The following is a 22,577-nucleotide window of genomic DNA, read 5'->3' as shown; positions in this document are numbered from 1 at the left end:
TATATTTCATCTTCAAAAAACTCAAAAATTAGGTAGAATGAATTGTGACTAACTGTTAAACTTAATTTTAAGACTTGCCTGGGGAGCAGTTTTGACTTTGCAATTCTGTATGCAGGTTTTATATCCCAAACATTAAAGTAAGATACAATTTCAAAATAAATCCTCAAAAAATTGACCAGAAGTGTTACCAAGATTGCTGTGAAGTGGCACTTACTTCCAGAAGGACTTTGATCATGTCAAAGACGGCAACAACACAGTATTAAATGCAGGGAACACTTTGTTCAGTGACAGCTCAGCTCACAGGATTTTATTGCCTGAAGCCTTGTAGTTACCAAAAACAGTCAGCAGAGGAAAGTAGAGACCCACCAGTTGCTACAAGAGAAGCTCTGTGGCTCCTCAGGTCATTCAGTTTATTCTGTGTGGACTTGCATGCTCATCATGCTCATCTTGTCCCCTTTCTCCTTCAACAAACCCACAGGCACTACAGTTAACTGATGACCAGAGTAAATGTCATAAAATGTTTCATCTTTACTCACAAATATGTCTTTGCTGGTTTACCTGTGGTTCTCTGCCAGTCTATGACACAAAGACTTTCAATGTAGCTTTTTATTTTTTATTCCTGTAGTTTTATTGATCTTTTATTCCAAATGAGCAAAACATTGTGTTCACTTGTTTGAAGTGTGTAGTAGCTGCTGTTAGTTTGTACTGTTAGTTTTTGAGGTTGTAATCATCGTGGTGCCCTCTCGTACAGGCTGTCAGACTGTTTAATGTGAGCATTTGATGGAAATAAAACTACTACTTGTCTAATCTACCAAAAGTTAGTCAAATTAGTCAAAAATAAATGGATTAAATATAAAGTGCAGTTCTTAATCGATGATTTGTTTTATGAAGCTGGGGGGGGGAAAGCCATTAAAACCTACCTTGCCCTGTGTGAAAAGCTCCCTGCTCCCTCTTGTTAAATCATGGATTAACTGTAATTAAACAAGTTTTTTTTAGAAAACTGAGTTAATTTCCTGAGCCACACCCAGGCCTGATAACTGCCAGACCTGTTGAATCAAGAAATCACTTAACCTGTCTGACAATGTGAAGCAGGCTAAAAGAGAAATGCATTGTGCCATGATCTAAACAAGTTCAAGAACAGCTGAAACACAAAATCATTGACATCTATCAGTATGAAAAGGGTTACAAAGCTATTTCTAAGCCATTATCCAAAAATGGAGAAAGACTGGAACAGTGGCGGACCTTCCCAGGAGTGGCCACCCTACCAAAATTATTCCAAAAGGGCATCAACTCATCCAGGAGGTTGCAAAAGAACCCAGAACAATATCTAAAGACCCGCAGGCCTCACTTGTTACAGTTAAGGTCAGAGTTCATGAATCATAATAAGAAAGATCCATCCATCCATCAATTCTCTTCCGCTTATTCAGGCCAGGTGGTGGGAGCAACAGCCTAAGCAGAGAAGCCCAGACCTACCTCTCCCTACCCCCCTCAGGGTTATCCAGGGGAACACCAAGGCGTTCCCAGGCCAGCCAAGAGATATAATCTCTTCAGTTGTCCTGGGTCTGCTCCGGGGCATTCTTCTGATGGGACATGCTGGGAACACCTCACCCAGAAGGCGCCCAGGAGGTACCCCTGTCAGATGCTCGAACCACCTCAACCGGCTGCTTTCGATGTTAAGGAATATTGGTAAGGGATGGGAAGTGATAAGAACTTAGCCATTCTGATTCTATGATCTATTTTACTTATTGATTCAATTCCTTATCAATTCTCTTAGCGATTCTTATTGGGTTCTCACTAGCTCCGCTCTGCGAGTTACCACCATTACCAAGCACCACATTACATTTATGCAAATTAATTGCATGTTGTGTGGTCTAATGTTGTGATCAGTGTTGAGTCATTACTCAAAAAAAGTAATTATTACACACATTACACATAACATTTTTATTACATTTTTATTACACATCACATCTATCACATCTTTCTCTTAGCATTTAGGTATGAACACAAAGCCAACAACACAAAACAAAGATGAAATTCAGCACAAATACACTTCAAAGTGATTGCAACAGTTATTCTAATGTAGAAACACAAGCAGGTAGAAATGAAGGCTGCAGCCTGACTGCTCATCCGCTTGCTACCGATGAAGTTCAGCAGCAGCTGGCCTCACCACAGCTCACAAATGACAAGGAGCCAGACTTGGGGAGGGTGCCTGAGGTCAAGTGCCTGGTGACTGGGCCTTAGGCCATGGGGCCCTGCTGGTTACAGCCCAAAGAAGGGACATGGACTCACATTCCTGTAGGCCCACCACCCGCAGGGGGCACCATAGGGGTCGGGTTCAATGTGTGCCAGGCGGTGACCAAGGGTGGAGATCCTGGCAGACCGATACCCAGCTAACGAGAATAAGAAAGAGACTGGGCAAAAACAACACCCATAGAAGAATTCTTTGTCAAAAAAACATCTTGATGATCCCCAAGACTTTTGGGAAAATATTCTGTGGACTGACGAGACAAAAGCCAAACTTTTTGGATGGTTTGAGTCCTGTTACATCTGACATAGAACTAACACAGCATTTCATGACATACCAGTAGTCAAACATGGTAGTGGTAGTGTGATGGTCTGAGGCTGCTCTGTTGTTTGCCATAATTAATGGAACCATGGATACTGCAAAGAAGAGTGGGCCAAAATTCCTCCACAGCCTCATAAAAGACTCAGTGTCCATTATCACAAATGCTTGACTGCAGTTCTTCCTGCCAAGGTTGGCGCAACCAGTTAGTAGGTTTAGGGAGCAATTACATTTACACACAGGGCACCTATACCAGGTAACAGGTCATATGTTTAAACTCAGAGAAAAAAAAATGCAGACGTTAGCTGAACTGACAAGGAAATTATTGCCCAGGTTTAAAGTTTGATCCGTCCACGGTATCACAACCTGTCTGCGGGTCTGTGAAGCATCTACAGGACAGTCATAAATATTTACCCATGTCGCACACCGCATGAAGTGACAGACTGAGGTGTCTCACCCCCCCACCCTCCCACCCCCAACACCTACAACTAGCACCTCCGGCCCCCAGCGCTTACGCAGTTGCCACCACGACAAGAATACAAGCATTCTTTCTCTGGTTGCCTTGGTGACACTAATTATGGGGTGTGGGAGGGCTCACGGGACGGCCGAATTCCGAAACGACCATATCGACGTAGGACAAAGGCGTTCAGGGACGCCCAGTGACGAACAAGGGCTTAGTTATACACACACGCCACTCCCTGGAGCGTGTGTGTGTTTACGAGGAACTTGCACAGATTCCCCAGAGACACGTGTGCATGCCTGCCCTGCTATGATAATTACCTTGCGGAGATCACACTCCCAGTGTGTGTGTGTGACATAAGTGAGTGTATGTACAAATGTTTGTGTGTAAGGACAAATCTGAGAGTTTAAGAGCGTCGTTTGTGTCAACTTTATGCTGTGGGCCTGCATTGAGATCTAGAAGGAGTTTCAAGGAGTCATATCAGTGATGTTACAAGAAGGACTTCAGTTGTATCTACTCAGACCATCTTTTTTTTCACACACACATGCCCCGTGGGTCGTTTTCAAACACACACACCAGGAAGGACACCAGGTCAAGGGCTACAAAGCAAGGGCACGAGCAAAGAAATAGTCCCCAGTATGAGAACAGAGGGGACTAGAAGAGAGAGAGCTGACTGGATCAAAAATAAAGTGAAGAAGGAATTGCTTTTGAGCATCAGGGTCACAAGGGTTGAATACCAAAAGAAGGCAGAAGAGATTAAAAGAATATTGACACGGAGGCAGATTTATGTGTGTGTGTGTATGTCATAGGTACAGGGAGAGCGAGAGAGATGGGTGTTTGTGTTGAGGGTGAAAGAAAGAGAGAAACTGTGTGCAGTCAGAGCAGACAGCGTGAGTGTGGCAGGTACAGACGAGGGGTGGGGAGAGCATTTTAACATCTCTAAAAAAAGGGGTTAGCTCCTCATATAGTATAGCAGATATGCCGGTCATGAAGGTAAGACGCATAACAGAGATAAAAGAAAGGTCAAAAGTCAGAATGTGAGCAGCACATGTTTGGAACAGATGCCTTTCATGGTGGACATTTTGTCTCTGCAAAGCAGGAAAACCGCAGTGCAAGTAATAACGATAATGATGGCTCTATTTTATTCAGTGCCACAGGAAATCACTATCAGAGAGGCAGCGTGTACTGTGCACTACCAGCCTTTATTTGATGTTATTAAATCCAACGTTATTTTTTCTGTTTTGACAAATGAAAATGTACACTGTGAAATGGGCTCACGGGGTTTGGTAACCAAACCTCCATACACTTGAGAAAATGACCCTTGATTTATTGTAAATCATATAGTAGTTTTCTGTCATATACTAAACATATTTCTAATCATATTGTTTGTCATGATTAGTTAGCCTCAACTTATATATCACAGTTCCCGGATGTTTAAATATGTGCTGATAACATACAAGGTTGTTTTTTAACTTCTTAACTTTAAAAATGCATCTTAAACTTCTGTGCTGCTATATCTCTGTAGCATGGCTAGCACATGTTGTTAACTTTCAGAGCTATTGCAAGACTCTGCCCTTCCTGTAAAAAGAGTGATGTGAGTGAATTCACATCACTGAACTTGAACTCCTGATGGTGTTTGTTGAGCTGGTGCCTTTTGGAGCATTTTAATGCAATGATTTGGCAAATGGGTAAGTGTACTATCAAACAATTAAAGAAGTCATCACTCTGGTTTTAGCGAGTGAACACCAGCATATTGTTCCTATGTTAGTTAGCAGCTGCTAATCAAGCTTGCAAGTGTTAGCTGGCAACTTGAATTTCTTCTTTATCTAATAAAATGTTCCTGAGAGATTAATAATAAAATGTTTGATTTTGGAGAATTTTTTTTTACACTTTTTCCACATCATTTACACATAGTCCATGATAATTTGTTGATTAAAAGATTATTTAAACTTTAAAACTTCTACAATTCCATAACAACTGAACAAACTCCATGTGATGAAGGTCATGTGATAAGGCAAGAAGATTTGCAATAAGTGAGTACACAGAGCTTAATCTGGGATTGTTTTGTTAACAATCAAGGTCAAGATTCCACTGTGAAGCCTATTTTCTCACTTACACAAGCAGTTATGTATAAAAAAAAAACTAATATAGAACAAAAGAAGAAGAAGAAGAAATGTAGCTCACATTTGAAGAAGTATGCCAAGTCTTCCTCTTACACCTGAATGGACAGTACAATATGAACACAATTATACAAGTAAGAACTTTCTGTGACTTAAGGTGAGTGATGGTAGAGTTAGGATATAAATAATCACTCTCTGAAAACTCACACACGGCAAAGTTGCATGCAGTGTAGAAAAAACACACAAGGCCACACACTGAAACACAGGAAGCCAACACTGTGCTTGTTACAAAGCACAAAAAAATGGACTTAAATCACACTAAGAACCAGTATCTTGTTGTTTTTATTAGAAGGAAGTCAATAGAATCACCAAAGCTTACAGCAAGTGGAAGCCTCTGAAGTAAGTGACAACCTACTTGAAAAATGCAATTAATCAGTAGCAAATTTATTACTACAGTGATGACAGTCAACTTGAGGTAAACTTTCCCCGGTTACGTGTTGTGTTGTGCTAAATGTCTTATTAACCCTTTGAAGAACATATGTGCAGGTTTTACTGGCACATAGTCTTTGTTTGTGCTGCATTTGAGAACATCCTCTCCACGCCAACAAAGGTTTTTAGCAGATAAACCATATGTGTGTGTTCTGGCAAACAGGAAATGTTGGCAGGATATAATAATTTTTCCCCCCACCTTTTTTAAGTGAATGAAGTGCACGTGTGCATTGTCTCGCAGATGGATTGGAAAAGAGGGACACGGGGTGAGCAAAGGCTTGTGTGCATGTGTGCCAGCAAGCAGGGAAATTAGTTCCATGCCACAAACACACAGACACACACACGCACACACACACACACTTCACACATCTCTCCCATCATGCCAATTTATCCCAAATGTAGGGGAAGAGGAAAAGAGAGGAGGAGGAAGGGATGGAAAGACCTTCCACAGAGTGAATGATGTCAATAACACACAAAGCCTCAGGGGAGAAGGCTGGGTAATTGTTGTTGTGTGCGTGTGTGTCGGTGTGTGTGTGTGTGTGTGTCTGGGGATGCTTACCATACAGTTTCTTTTGTGTTTGCCTGCCTTTTGTTTGTGTCCACGGGTAGCAAGGGACATGCTGTCATGCTCCTTAAAGCTGTGTGTGTGTGTTTGAGTGTGTGTTTGTGTGCGTTGTTTGTGAAATCCTGTGCGTGCCAGTGAGTCTGCGTGAGTCAGGTTGTGAGAAAACAAGTGCATATCTGTTGCTGAGTGTGTGTAGTGAGAGTTTACTAGTGTGCAAACAAGAACTCAGGCGCAGTGCCTTATCTGAGTGTGTGTGTGTGCGCAACTTTTAAAGTAGGCAGTTAGATAATTAGTTTAAAAGAACAATAAGATGCTATAAAAATGTAAAAAACATAATTAAACTACTACTACTACTCTATTTTTAGAGCGTCTCCTTCCTCCCCATCACTAAATTGACCTTACGTTTGACTTCACTCACTGTGCAGCTTGTTTTCAGTCTGGGCAGTGTCACCTCTTTCTGTTTTTCTCCACCTAGCACTCTCCCACTGCTCCAGGACTCCAAATTCCCCCCTCCCGCTTCTTCTCCACCCATGCCCTGGCCTCTGCCTTTGTCTGTGCAGGCAGGCGAAGGACGGAGTCTGCTTGGGGAGGCCAAAGAGCGAGTGAGTGGTGCCCGGGCTTGACTGTGTTCGTGTACATTTTTGTTCCCTGGGGGGGTGTGTCTCTCCAAGTGGTCTGGAAGTGAAAGCTTTAAGGTGTCCCGATGAGATGCCTGGGATCGCAGCCCGAGGAACTCCTGGCGAGCCTGAGACAGCGCAGCAGTTAGCTCTTCCCTCTCCTGACACTCCCGCCTTACTGTGTCCTCGAGTAATGTTACCTGGACATGAACAAAAAATGAATCGTTCAGAGGATCTTATCAACAGCTTTTGTTTTATTTTCAAATAAAGAAGGAACAATTCACCTCTGTTTCAGTTTCTCATGCACACATATTAATATTAACCTATTTTTTATGAGCTAATCAGCTTAGCCTAGCTTAGCTCAAGTTCAAAGCAGTAGTTCAAAGCTGACTCAGTCATGCAGAGATTTAACAAATGAAATACACTCTGTACTTCATTTGTTAAATCTCTGGATGACTGGCAAAAATGGCTAAATATTTACAGTTTAAAGGAGGGGTTGTGACTGTTTGTGACCATAAATGGCAAATATGGATAAAGTGATTAACCAGGGCCCTGTGCAAGTTTTATTTTTCTGTAAAACATGCTTACTGCATTCGCCTCCTCACCAAATATCCCAAAACACAATTTCTGGAGCTCTGGAAGCTGCATTAGGCCTCCAGCTTCTACCTGACTAATGCGCAGACTCTGGAAGGAGTGTTTAATGTGTCAACCCCACGTGCACATTTGCTTTTTTGAGCTATGGCATGTGAACATGAGACAAACCAGTGCAAAAATCACCTTTTCACTACACAGGGTGCACAACGCACCAGGGCCCCAGGAACAGGATGTAAAGGGCTGGGTTTATCTCACAGGCAAACATTTAAAAATTAAATAGGCATTCTTTGAAAGCCCTTCATAGCTTTGTCCTAATTTTACATGCATTTCCCACCAATATGGCACATGGCAATAAAGACTGCTTATTGGCTCATTTAATTACAAGCATGTGCCATTTCAATGGTTTGCATCATTATGGCCATCTGCTGTTTGATAACACACACGTGTTGCTTGCAGCCCAAAAATGGTGAAGTGACAAACCTAAACACCAAAATTTAGCAAATACTAAGAGGCAGATCTTTGTAAGCAGTCTGTGTGGACTCAAAGCAATTAACACCACACAAATCTTACGGCAATCACTCCCACATGCTTTTAACACAACAGCGGGGTGATGTATAGACTGCACAGTTTCCATAATGGATTTATTGCACTCTAATTATGAATTTTAAGGCTACTTGACTTGCATCAAGAAAATAACACTTTTAGGTTGAGTGAGCCATCCTTCTTTTTCAGATTTTGTTCTACTGGCCATCTGGTCTGTTTATTTCTCCTTGCAATGTGTTTATATTGTGTTGTTTAGCATGTTAGCATGTGCCACATTCACTTTCACTCTTAGATGCAGTGCTTTGTTTGCCCATTCTACCTTCTCCCCAGGCCTGTGTGTAAGCAGGAATGCCCCTGTCGCAGACTGGCTGCAAGACAGTGCTCTTCTCCCAATATTTACAAAGCCAGGGCAGTGCACAGACAGCTAGCTGACTGTGTGGTATTTGGTAGATGTGCAGTTGCTCAAGAGCATTCATACAAGGAATAATAAAAACAGAGACACACTAATATCCACCTAAAGTCTGATAAATTAAGCCATCGGGAGGTATTGCTTATAAATTTACATTTGTTTGAAAAAAATTGTTAAATCTTTTACTTTTTTTGTTACTTTTATCAGTGTCATGAGGTTCATCAGTTTGGTAACAGCACTAACAAGTCAAACAAATGTGAAAAACCAAAATGAGCCAGTCAACTACATCTCGGAGCTAGGCTAAGCATAAATGTGCTCCTGTGATTGTGTCTGGACTCTTAAATGCTAAAGCTTTCACAGGCGTGTCAGATAAAACCGATGATTTAGGCACTGTGGAGATTCAGAAATTCTTTTATTGCTGCCATATAACCTGCATTACTATAATTGCATTAATAACATGTTTTACAGCATTATTTTATTAGTAATATTCCTTACAGGGTTCAGATTGCATAGAAGGTGTTTGTCATCACATTGACCTTTTCTATTTACAGGCTTAGTTATGGTCATTTTATACACATTGCATATTTGTGCTGATTTGGAGTTGATGTTTCATCCAAAAGGGTCTTAAGTTTCACTGCAGAACATAGAAGGTTGACTGCATGCATGCTTACAATACACATAAATTTAGTGACAGGCCTGAGCGAAGGCCCAAGTGTCTTCGGCTTCTTTTTGTAACCTGTTGCCCTTTAGTCTACTTGGTGACTGATGACCAGAGTTAGTGACCAACCGCAGAGACCCTGGGGGCTTGAGGTTTATTGCCTTATTTGTTAGGTGTTATAGAAAAGAGAAGTTATATGTCTGTTAAAGATGTACAAGATGTACCATTGTCTGTAAACAATGACTGTAAACAATGTATTTTTAATCTGTAATTGACGTGGTGGGGGCGTGATCCTCAGTGCTATCAAACCACCATCCAGTGTATTTTTGTTAGAAGACATATGCTGATATTTCTTCTCCTGTGCTAATAAACTCACCGTTTGATTGCACGTTTCTGGGGCCTCCGTGGTTTGTTTCTCTGCTCTGCATTTGATCGATTTCGCGACAGCACCCTGAAGATGAATGAATTTAATCCAAAATAAAATGAAATATGTTGCGTTCAGATTTGTCCGAGTAAGCATCGGATGTAAATTTTAAGCCTTTAATATTCTCACTAGCCACACTATACATCAAACACTCACAAAGCCATCATTTTTAAAAACATGCCAAAAAACTGCTTTAATGTGAAGTTTGCGTGTGTTTTTAAAGTGTGCGTGCGTGTGTGTGTAAACGCACTTCTTGACTTGAGAATGTGACTGTGAGATTGTCTCTGTGTGTAAATACTGCTCTGGCCCCAGGGTGTACATCCACATCTGCTTCTCAGACAGGCCCATTATGGAGGACATACAGTAAATGCGTTTATACCCGCTTTTCACATTCATATTTTATATATAATTATCTGTGTGCGTGTCTATAATTGTCAGCATATGTACACGTGTTAACAGATGCCTGTGACACACTTTTCCAGCTTTGTGTGCTGTGTCGCACCTCACGCTATTATTGTGAGAGTGTGTGTGTGTGAAACAGTTTGCACACGTTGGGCCACTTCCTCAGTGTGTGTATGTGAGTCTCCATCCTGTATGTTTATATGCAGGCATGTGTTAGATCATGTAAATGTGCGTGTGTGCGTGTGTGTGATGTCATGCATGCCAGTCTAGCTGCAATCATTAGGGGCTCCTAGTGAGAGAAGGATTACAGGGCTATTAGAAAGAAGTCACACGCGAACTTACAGAGCCCCTGCTTTTAATCTTACACAGTAAACCACATTCCACTGGCAACACACACACACTCAATGCACATAAAATACAGTTTAAGACCCTCATCAGCATATACATACTGTATGTAGTGATGCAGATCTACTGTGGAGTGCATGTTTGCACACGCAACGTTGCATGTGGTGTGTGTTCTCTCTGTTGTGTGACTTCAGTGGTTAGTGGGGGGGTTAAAGGTTAGCCATTTGATCCCCCAGACACAGTGTGACCTTTCCCTCTTGTCCTGGTCAGCTGCAACAAAGCCACAGACAGACAGGAGGGGGAGGGAGACAAGGAGGGTCCAGGCAGGGCCTGAGAGTGATTGAGACAGAGACAGACAACATAAAGGAATAGAGACAGAGTTCGGGGGACGGGCAAGAAAGAAAGAAACAAAGCAAAGCAGCGAGAGGGGAGAGATTCAAGCCGAATGGGAGAACATTATGCAGTTATTGCCGGCTTGATCTCCATACTGCTCCAGCCACAGAGTGACACGCTAAAGAGGCCACAGCATCTGCAATGCTATTGTTTGTATACCACTTTTTTACAGTTACTAAAGGCTCCACATTATACCCCTTTTTAACCAGTTAATGCAAGTACCACATGTCCCCAGAGTGTGTATGTTTCAGCTTAAAATAACACACAGCTCATTATTTCTTCCAGGCCTGCACAGTTTTGAGCTCGGTTTCAGCATCTGCAACTTTAAATCAAACTGGAGCTGCAGCTGCACCCGCCTCTTTCAGGAAGAGGTCTGTGCAGAGCAACAGAAACAGAAATAGAATAAATAGAATAAATAAAAGCATGTGATGCAATGTAACGCTTAATAAAAATAAAAATGTAACTTCTAACAAACTTGTAGACTTTGTGGTTCAGGTAATTATGGATGCCACACTAAAATCATTTTGCTTTTCTTCTTCTTCATCTCCTTCTTCTTCAGGCCAGTATGTCCTTAGAAATGAAAAACCGAATCATGGCTGTACTAATGAATTATGAGCATGTATTCTCCCTGTTAATCTGCCAAACTCACCTCCAGAATACACTAGAGAACCACAAGAACCAAAGTTAGTCCCTCTTTGTCTGATTTTTCTGCTGTTGATGCATATGTTTGTGGCTTTTGCTTCTTTGTCTGCTGACCCTGCAGATAAAGAAGACTTTTTTTTTGCTGAACCTCAATAAACTGCTTTAATAAGAAAGCTGAATCGACAATTGACAGGCTTAGTTCATCAGATTCTGGACCTGACGTGACTGCTGGTGAGAGGTCAAGGAAGATGCCAACGAAATGGCATAATGACATAAGTTCATAATCAAAACCCAGCGACCATTTTTTATAGAGGAAAGGGCGGTGAAAGCTCGCATTTGAATAAGAAAGATGATCTAGAAGGGTTATACTGACTGATCTTCTCTAACTACAGTCACAGCACAGTCAGATATGATGACAAAGAACAGAAAGACGGGGTGGTGGTGGTGATGGGGGGAGAAGCCGCTGTGCTGAAGGTCCATGAATGACATTAAAAGAGCATGTCAGCTGTGAAATTGGCATCAGGACACCTTGAATTGGCTTAACCTATTTGGACAGGCGCTCCGAACGGGAGGCCGCTGATGAGACGGTGGGCGGACAGAAAAGGGGGAGGGTCGTTAGAGGGCTGACAGATTGTAGCGATACAAAGCTCTGCTGCATGAATGAGACATTCATGCAGAGGAAACCAAGGTGATTAAGCAGTGATGAGAAGAAGATGACTTGACTTTAACGACCTTTGTAGATTAGGGATGGATGGGTCTCGTCTGATGAGTCTTCTGTGAGTCTTGCTTTTACTTTGAAGTTCAAACTGAACATTTCTTTTAACAGAAACAACTTAAAAAATACACACAAAGATTTTTAACAGCCTGTGATGCTTTTATGTGGCTGTGTACAGTAAACAGTTCAAATAAAAATGCAACATAAATGATCCTAAAACACTTTTTCTTCATAATTTATTATTTCACTGTTGCTTAAACTATTGCAGCTCATATAGTGGGATGTCTTTACAATGTGTTTCAACTGAAGATTAAACATTTAAAGCTGGACTTACCTTGGACAGAGACTTTTTAAAATAATTTTGGTTTTGTACATTACAATGAATTTTAAATGAAACAACTCAGATGCAGCTGGAGTGGCAGACTTTCAGCTTTAATTCAGTGAGTTGAACAAAAGGATTGCATAAAACTTTGAGAAACTAAAGCATTTTTTAATACAATACCTTTATTTCAGGGGAAGTAAATTAATTGGACAAATTAAATAAGTGAAAATGAAATATTTATTTCTAATACTTGGTTGAAAACCCATTGCCGGCAATGACAGCCTGAAGTCTTGAACTCATGGACATCACCAGATGCCGGGTTTCCTCCTTTTTAATGCTCTGCCAGGCCTTTACTGCAACTGCTTTCAGTTGCTGTTTGTTTGTGGGTCTGTCTGTCCAAAGTTTAGTCTTCAACAAGGGAAATGCATGCTCAGTTGGGTTAAGATCAGGTGACTGACTTGGCCATACAAGAATACAAGCTCTTTGCTTTAATAAACTCCTGGGTTGCTTTGGGTGTATATTTTGGGTCATTGTCCATCTGTATTATGAAACACTGTCCAATCTGACTGCATTTAGCTGGACTTGAGCAGACAGTATGACTCTGAACACCTCCGAATTCATTCAGCTGCTTCTGTCCTGTGTCACATCATCAATAAACACTAGTGTCCCAGTGCCACTGGCAGCCATGCATGCTCAAGTCATCAGACTGCCTCCGTGGTTTTACAGATGATGTGGTACGCTTTGGATCATGAGCTGTTCCACGCCTTCTCCATACTTTTTTCTTACCATCATTCTGATAGAGGTTGAAAGTTCAAAGACCGATCTAGCCTTTCTAGTCTTGAGGCTCATGGATGGCTTGCACATTGCAGTGAATCCTCTATATTAACTTTCATTCAGTCTTCTCTTCATAGTAAACTTGGATATCGATACGCCTATCTCCTGGAGAGTGTTGTTCACCTGGCTGGCTGTTATAAAGAGGTTTCTCGTCACCATGGAAATGATTGATGATCAGCCATCACTGTTGTCTTCTGTGGATGTCCAGGTCTTTTTTGCATTGCTGAGTTCACCAGTGCGTTCTTTCTTTCTCAGGATGTACCAAATTGTAGGTTTTGCCACTCCTGATGTTGTAGCAATTTCTCAGATTGTTTTTTTTCTGTTTTTGCAGCTTAAGGATAGCTTTCAGCTCCTTTGACTGCATGTTGTCTGTTCAAAGCAAAATCTTCCAGATGAAAGCACAACACCTCAAATCAACTCCAGGTCTTTTATCTGCTTAACTGATAGTGATACAATGAAGGAATTGCCCACACCTGCCTATGAAATAGCCTTTGAATCAATTACCTTCTGGTCCCTTTAAAAAGAGGGCGACACATGTTAAGGAGCTGAAACTCCTAAACCCTTGATCTAATTTAAATGTGGATACGGTCAAAGGAAAGCTGGGAGTCCACAAATTATGTCCATGTCCAATATATAACTATAATTGGAATATATTTCACTAAACTATGTTCAGTTAAGTTCAAATATATATGGACCTAAATGTAAATACTAACTGTGGCTCTAATTACTTCTAGTAATGTGAAAGGACAGAAAATTCCCCGTTTCTGTTTCTTTTTTTGGTTGTTCCATTTTAATTTGGAGAATTGTATTCGTCTGTTGGTTTACTTCTGCCCTTTGCTCGATATTTCTGCTTTTTACATGCTGCCTGTGTTCAATTAGCCATCAGTCTCTTCAGTATATACACAAACCACTGTTCACTTTACAGTTGCCAGAACTTGTACTTTACACAGCACAGCTTTCCAGGCATTTCCCAGATTGTATTCCCTTTTTCGTTTTCTTTTTTTAACTTTCAAAGGCTTCCCTGTGTTCCTGCTTGGCTTCTTCACCGCTTACTTTTACACCGTTTGTTTGGACTCTGTGTGTATGACCTTTGTCTGAAATAAAACTTTAGGGTTTTGGATTTTAACTCTGGCCGGCTCACCACGAATGATTTAAAAGTTCTTACATACCTGGTACACACTTTAATTACAGGCTTCTGAAACTACATTTCCAAAAAGCATATTGCCAAAGCAATATTAAAAAAAGCACTCTGAGAGCACAAACTTTAACCAAGGCAGCTAAATCTCTGGGCAGCATTTACTTTTAAGGGAAGAATAACATATTATGGATTCATTTTGTTTTCTTTGTTCTTTTCAAACTTACTTTAAGAAGTTTGTTGCGGATTAAAAATCAGATAAGGGCCGCATGATAGATGTTTACTTTGATTACACATACGTCATGTAGGAGTAGGTAATGGATAATAAGCATTGATTTGTAAATAACTAGAGATGAATAACATGAGCTTGTTATATAATATTACACTGCAGTATATTTCTGGAGTGTAAAATTGAGGTCAGAGGTCAGCTATAATGTGATATTTAGAATACCCATGTAACAGTGTCATTTCCTAAATGTTGCCAATACAAAAGAAGGCAGCAGATTTTTAAAAGTAAGAAAGTTTGACCTTATTTGATCTTGAAGAAGAGGTCAGAGGTCAAGAAACATAATTTTAAAAATCTCTATATGGCTTTATTATCACTTTGACCATCAGATCGATCTATGAACCTTGGAGGTCAGATATCAAATATTTTAAATCTGTATACATTACTATCTATGACAATACAGGCCACACTGTAAGAATCAATGTTATTGAGGCAGTGTGGCTTTTTGTCAGTTTTGACCAGTAAATCATGAAGTTGACCTTGAAGACCTTGGTGGATTCAAGCCAAATTTTAGTGGACTGTTAACAGGACCCCACCCCCACAAAGTTTCATCAGAATTCATTCAAAACTCTCAGCTATGGTGTTTACAGACAGAAAGAATAACACACGCATACAAAAGCTACCAAAAACATATAAAAAATAAAGTCGCAGAATAAACAAGCACACACACACATGCTGCTCCTCTCAAGAATGGCCCCCATGTGTCAACACACACACACATACACACAGAATGTTTGGCAAAGTCAAGCTCATCACTACAGGAAGCGCTCCTTCCTGTCCCGTCTTTGTTCTTGTTCATAAAGTTTGCTCCCGCGCTATCTTTCATTCACTCCCTCAAACACATGCACACACAGTGGCCTTCTTTTATTCATTCCTCCATTTGAACTTTTTATATGCACGCCCCATCCTGCTTCCTCTTTGCGCTGCTTCCATCTCTTTATGTGCTGCTTCGCAATTTAATTCGACTCCATTTTGAAGCGTACTGGCACAAAAATCCATCACTGCGCGCTCTGCTGCCAAAGCAAATATGAACTCTGTCTGTCTCTCGCGTCTCTCGCTCTCTCTTCATCTTAAACTTTCTCACTCACTGCCTCTGGCTGTGATCAAGCGAATGTAAATATGCGCTTAATTAATGTGATCCGGCCCTATGTGAATAGGGATTGCACACGAACATGTGAAGCTAAGGCAAATGTCTTTGTTCGCAAATGCACACTTTTTGTTTTACATTCACCTGAAGACCAAACAACTGAGAAACCTTCCACGGCTCCATCCATGGTGAGACAAACCATGCACACACCTCTTCTTGTAGTTCAGCATTCTTCTCAGTCATCAGCTTTATCGCTGCTTTAGCCTGGACCAGATTCGCCATCGCCTGTCGGTGTATCTCCTCCTCTTTTCTCCTCCTCTCCTCACATTGGGTTCTCCTCTCGTCCTCCCTGCTCCTCCTCTCTTGCTGCAGTACCTCTTGCAGTTCCCGCAGTTTCATTTCACTCTTTTCCAACTGCAAAAGAAGACATGTTTTAATCCATGAATAAAAAACAGTTACTTCTAGTAAACAAAAGAGTGTTTAAGCAGGACAGGAGGGTTTTGAGATGTGGGTCTGTTTAAATGATGCTGTCTGGCATTTTGTGGATTTCAAACGCACTCATTAAAATGTCTTTCAGGGATTACGGGGAAATCGAGGTGACATAAAAATGCAAAAGCTTCAAGGGTTTCTGCTTCATATACTGGGGACAACATGTTTTCTTTGACCTCGTCTAGACTTTGTTCCGGAAGTGGGCAGGAAGGGAATTAGCAGTGACAGACACAGTAGGAGCTGAAGGGCTTGAGGGGGGAATTTAGCATTTTACTACACTGGGCATATTCACTGCTTGTCAAATTTGTGATCTTGACACTGGTTTGTGTTTTGCTTTCTCTTTTATTGTTGTCTCCTACCATCAGCAGTTTAAATGTGGGTGGATATATATTTTTGGGTGTGGGAAGCCTGCTAACCCGCACGTCATGATCTACTGTTATCACATATCCAACATCTGGATTTAAAATCTGGCACAGAAAATCAACAGAATCTTTCCTTTCCAACATTAATAGTAAGATGTCAAGCTTTATATGGAAAAATTGGGTTTTTTAAATTAATGAAGAGGTGGATTTACACTTCTTCAGTGTGCCCTATACATTCTGTAATACAGTTTAACATTGTACACTGTCTTCTTGGTCTAAAAACAACTTATCAACAATTCAGACAAACCTGGTTCCTACTTGTGATTGACTCACAGGAGCTGCAGCCCACACTGTTGGATATGTTTTGACTATGTCCAATGCTACATAGACGTTGGAATTGCATTTTTGTTACTTTTTCTAAAATATGTGGACAAGCAGTACATCCATCTCCATAAATTTCACTGTTCGGCGTGGTACAGATGGTATTAATAGAGGGCCACCAGGAAGGAACAAAAAGGGTGACGTAACACAACAGGTGAGTGTTCTGCAGTCCATCGCCTATAACAACCATCACAAAAGTAAATCAACGTCAGAAAGAAGAAAACTCATGTTTTCAAAAGACTAACTGAGACTTGCATGAAACTGACATGCAAGCTGTGGCATGAACTGAAGAGAGCTATTCAATGAAGACGTCCTACAAACTATTAAGGAACTGATACAGTCCCAATACAGAAATGGTTTAAGCAACTTTATTTTTACTCCTTATTGTTATGCAAGCCTCATAAACAGCTAGAGGAACTTCTACAAGTTCCCAAATTTAGTGGTTAATTTGCTTCTTTTCAGCCCACACTAGAAAAAAGTTACCACTATTTTGAAACATTAGTTTAGTCACATTGTTACTATAACTTGACTAGATTAAGAATTAATTACTAATTAATGTCAAATGTCTGCAAATATTTTCTTGAAATTTCTGCAGTCAATTAAGGTCATGTCAAAAAGAAAGTACACCATCTTTCAGTTCTAACCCTATCGGGTCCTTAAAATGAGGTAAATTTAAATACAACCTCAGACAACAACACAACAATACATGATCTATTACACCACATCGGTATTTATTTACAAAAATAAGACAAAATTCAGAAGCACTGTGTGAAAAACGAAGTATACCCTTAATTCTTTTCATATGATTTACAGCCTGAGTCACACAGGCCTAGAGACCTTGGTAAACAAAAACCATATTCTCAGATTGTTTGTAAGTGTTTGCCAGCAGTTGCTGTGAAATCAATTGCAAAAGCCTCATCCACAAAGGCCTAGAGATCAGTCAGTGACAAGCTGATGAGTGGTTGTTGGACGTTCCTGGCAGTCACTAGGTAAAATTGGTTGCAAAGAGGTAAATACCACTGCACTGAAAACATTCTTGCAATTACCAGCAGCTTACTGCACTCGCCCAAAGTTTGCGCGGGAGAGTGTCTGTTAATACTCGCCAACTACTGACCAAGTGGTCATTCACTTTCAAAGTAAAAGTTGTGCCTTAAATCTGCAAACAACAATTTTCAAAAGGCACACCTTTTACTTTAAAGGCAAAGTTTCTCTGTTTCTGGTTTGTGTCACACTTCTTCAAGTTTAACTACTGCTAGGGTAAGTAGTTGGCGTGTGTTTGCAGACAAGTCAGCGGATAATCTGCTAGTGACCAAAGCAGCTGCAAGGACGTTTTCACCACGTCAAAGTCAGCGACTTCCAACAACCACTTGCTGACTGGTTAGGTAATACACATTATTTCTCAGTGAATGGAGAGCCCCAGGGCTCACCAACCGGTTTGTAGGCTTGAGTGACTGGGACCTAAGAGGGAAAGTAACAGCCAGGTGCCAATAATCAAATGCACTTGAACAAATGAAGAAGCATGGCCTGTTTGGAAGTATTGCCAGGAGAAAGCCTTTTCTCTCTAAAAAGAGCATGGCACCACCGCTTACTTTTACAAAGTTCATCCAAAAAAATCTCAAGACTCGAATGTCAACAATGTCCTTTGGACAGATGAGACCAAAGTGGAGATGTTTGGCCATAATGCACAGCACCTCGTTTGGAGAAAAACAAACACAGAGCGAACATATCAGCAGAAACACCTCATATCAACTATCAAGAAGAGTAGTGGAGACGTGATGACTTGTGCTTAGTTTGCAACCACAGGAACTGGTCCCCAGTCTTAGTCAATCACAAACTCCTCTGTATACCAAAGTATTCTAGAGTCAAATGTGGGGCTGTCTGTCTGAGCTAAAGTTTGGCTGAAACTGGGTCATAAACAGGACAATGATCCCATGGACAGCAGCAACTCTGCAACAGGATGACTGAAAAAGAAAATAATCAAGGTGTTGCAATGGCCCAGTCAAAGTTCAGGCCTCAGCCTGACTGAAATGCTGTGGCGGGACCTTAAGAGAGCCGTGTATAAACAAATGCCAGCAAACCTCAATGAACTGAAAAGAAGACTGGGCCAAAATTCCTCCACAATGACGTGAGAGACTGATGAAGTCATACAGATCACTTCAAGTTATTATTGCTAAAATTTGTTCTACAAGCTACCAAGTCCTGTGAAAACTTGAATTTGAAGCATAGTGAGTACTAAATTCCCTACTTTGAAAAGAGTTACTACTCACAAAGAACTCAGGAAGAACTTTACCCAGAAACTGAAAGTTTTACAAAAAGCTGGTGCAAGCAGATCCTGGTCTTACATTTCTAGAGGCCACAAAGTCGCAGTGAGAAAACAAAGAAAGACAGACACACAGGGAAGTAAAATGGCCAAAAGAGAAAGGAAAAAGTTGACAGATGGCAAATTACAAAAGAGAACACAAGAACGATGGATGTACTCGGCGAAGCACATGCTCTGTCCTCTTATCTGCAACTTCAGAATAATCTGTCTGCTTGCCATCTGTTCAGATTTCTTTCTCATAATACAGTGAATGAAAGATGAGATATAAAGGGGGACAAAATTGAAAAGGACAACCACAAAAGCTTGATATTGTGAACAAAGGCTTTAAGAACTGCATGCATTTTGCTCCTATTTATGTAATGGAATTTGATGTGTACAACACTCATGTTCACCTAACACCTATGCACCTTCTGCTGAAGCTGGGACCTGTCTCGCTGACACTGTAGAAGCAGGAACTGGCTCTTCTCCCTGTCCACTGTCAGCTCTAGGTCCATCTCCCTGCGAAGCTTCTCCATCTGCTCCCTCAGGTGCAATGAACTCTGGGATCTTTGCTCTTCTAGGGCAGCAGACAGCTACAGAATTAAAGGCAAACACACAAAAAAAACAACATTTACACAAGACCAGCTTACATATGTTTATTCTTGCATACAATAATGACAAGAGCACTGCACTTGCACAACAGCAAAGCTAATTCAAACAGAAAGAGACTTTGTCATTGAGACAAAGAACATCCTCAGGCCGGTCTCTGATTCAGACCAAGTGTGGCGTTCTTCATCATATAAACAGGAAGGAGGAACGTCACGCAAGGCTTTGTCAGCTTTGTTAGTGCAAAAAAAAAGAAAAAAAGAAAAAGAAAGAAAAAGCTCGAGACAGAAAGAAAATAATAAAAGTGGTGTTATCAAACAGCTGGGTAAAAAATATTTATACAACATCAAGATGTCTGGCCAGCAAACCCCACACAAAGTTGTGTTTAATTCCTCTGTGGTTTCCCTTCATTCTCATTTGCCTCTTTACTACTAAATTTCTAATATCTTATAAAACACTTTGACAAACGCTGTATTGTTCCACGCTGTGTTGCAGTTCAGTGGTGATGCAAGCTCAAAACAGAAACAATGTCCTAACTCCTTTCACACTATGTGAGAGGAACGCTTTGTTAGAGTGTGTTACAATGATAGCAGTGTGACTGGCCTTGTCACAATGCTGTTGCAGTCCAAAAAAGAACTGTTGGGACATAAAACACCAGCTTTGAGAGCGGGGGCCAAAGTTGCATGCGACATATTTTTAGCCCGGCTTGGCCAAGGCCACCTTGTTTTCTTTCCACCAGCAAAGAGATCAGACAAAGTGTGCACCAGCGCCAGGGACTGGGACCATTGTGATTTTGTATGTGTTTATCTGGTGCATGTGTCTGTGTGCATTTTTGCCTTCAAGTGCAAGAAAAATAGTGGCTGTGGGTGTCAGAGAGAAAAAAAAAGGGGCAGATTGGCGTGTGAAAATGTGTGTATTTGACCTTGTGCGTGCATGCATATTATGGTTTTGGTTTGTTGAACTGTATGAGAGACTAAGATTGCGTGTGTTGGATGAAATGAGAAAACACCACTTCCTCTTTGCTAGCTGAATGTACGTGTGAAGAGCATGGATGGTTTGTATGTGTATATCCTTTTGTGAGCGAGTGTATGTGTGTGTGTATGTACACAGCTGTCGTTTGTATTTAAAAAGCGCACCAGAGTGGCCGCTTCCTTTTCATGGGTATAAATTCATGCAAAATCAGGAAGCCCAGAATGAACAATAACCCATATGGATGTGTGTGTGTGTGTTTGTGTGTGTTTGTAAGTATTTTAGTCCAAATAAAGTATGTGTCAATGTCTTCACATCTATGTGTATTTGTGGTGTGTGTGTTCCAGTGTTATATTTGTGCCCGGCACTTGTTGAGGCTTAGGAGTACAATGCTTAGGACAGCCTAGATACAGCTGGTGGTTTGTACACCACAGTAGATTAAAGTCAAATTATATGACTGAAGAGGAGGCTTTTAGCTTTAATTCTAGGGGTTTGGGAATTAGCATTAAGACTTTATTAATTTATCAAGACATTTTTATACACGGGCTCCCATGTTCAAGGGTTCAAAATTAACTGTGTCCTGATGTCAGGACTGTATTGCAGCCACCTCGAGTAACTTAAAAGCCACGCTGTGATGGGTTAAGATCAGAACCCATTTCCTTATGTTGAGAAACTCTTGGGTTGTTTTTGCAGTATGCTTTGAGTCATCATATTACTTGTACTGTGAAGCACTGTCTGTCAGTTTTGCAGCATTTGGCTGAATCTGAGTGGAGAGTATGGCCCTGTATACTTCAGAAATTACCCTGCTTCTTTTATTAGCACTCGCATTATCAATAACCACTAGTGACCCAGTTCCAATGGCAGGCGCACATAACATGACTCCATCATGTTTGACAGATGATACGATGTTTTTCTTCTTCTCCATTCTTTGTTGTTCGACTTCATCTTGGTTTCATCGGTACAAAGAATGTTTTCCAGAGCTGTGCAGGCTCTTTCAGATGTTTTCTAGTGAAGTCTAATCTGGCCCTCTTGCTCTTAAGTCTAACCAGTGGTTTGAACCTTGCTGTAAACTCGCTGTATTTTCATGCACAGGGTGTCTCTTGATTGTAGACGGTGGCAATGACACTACTACCTCTTTTAAGTGTGTTCTTGATTTGGTTCGCAGCTGTTCTTAATAACGGAAATAATTCTGTCATCATGCACTTTAGTCATGTGGTCTTTCTGACCTTCTTGATGTTGCTGAGCTGCTCAGTGCATTAATTCATTTTAAGAATGAGCCAGATTGTTGATTTAGTCCCTTCTAAAGCTTTTCCTCTCTCTGACAGGGTTTATTGTGTTTTTCAGCTAAAAAGCTATAAAAAAATGTAGCACTTTGAGTCAAGTATAGATATTATACCTGCTTTATTTTTCATAAAATAACCAGGGAACAGGCCTCACCTTGCCTTGAAACTGCTTGCCAGTCAATTGCCAATTGTCTATCTTGAGTGGTTTTCTGAATAAACACCTTTTTAACATGCTCTGTAATGACTGAACAAGGCTCTCCAAAGGCAACCTCCAACTTTACAAGCTTTCTGGTTTCACCGCAGGCCTTTGCTGTAAGATCGGTTAATCAATACATAACAACAACGCTGATTTCTTCCTGCCGAGCCTACGTGAAAACTATTTTTGTCAAGTAATTTTCTGCTGTTAGTCAGCCTAGCGAAAACAGATTGTCCGTGCACTCTCCGTTCAGCTCCTTAACAGATGTGCCTCTGACAGACAGACAGATGGCTCTAACGACAGAAATGGCTGACGGGAGGGCGGAGTCTTTATGGACTGAACAGAGAGAACACTTCAGCAGCATTATAAATCGCTTTTAATATAACTTT

General features: G+C 40.9%; 1 protein-coding gene across 3 annotated transcripts in view; it reads right to left on the bottom strand.

Moving 5' to 3' along the window:
- Positions 1-5,469: 5,469 nt before the first annotated feature.
- lekr1 (leucine, glutamate and lysine rich 1) overlaps positions 5,470-22,577 on the bottom strand; it is an 87,411-nt gene continuing 70,303 nt past the window's right edge. For 2 of the 3 annotated variants that reach the window (XM_039598089.1, XM_039598091.1), the window contains 4 exons: positions 19,563-19,727; positions 15,814-16,017; positions 9,395-9,469; positions 5,470-7,014 (listed from right to left, as the gene is read on the bottom strand). In XM_039598089.1, coding sequence (XP_039454023.1) covers positions 6,559-7,014; positions 9,395-9,469; positions 15,814-16,017; positions 19,563-19,727 — 900 coding nt within the window. In that variant the 3' untranslated portion in view covers positions 5,470-6,558. The remainder of the gene's footprint in view (positions 7,015-9,394; positions 9,470-15,813; positions 16,018-19,562; positions 19,728-22,577) is intronic. The other variant, XM_031752627.2, reaches the window with a different exon arrangement.

This window comes from Oreochromis aureus, linkage group 14 (genome assembly GCF_013358895.1).
Source record: "Oreochromis aureus strain Israel breed Guangdong linkage group 14, ZZ_aureus, whole genome shotgun sequence".
In the NCBI taxonomy this organism is placed as follows: Eukaryota; Metazoa; Chordata; class Actinopteri; order Cichliformes; family Cichlidae; genus Oreochromis; species Oreochromis aureus.
Note: the sequence above shows the minus strand (reverse complement) of the source record. Positions and strands in the feature narration are given on the sequence as shown.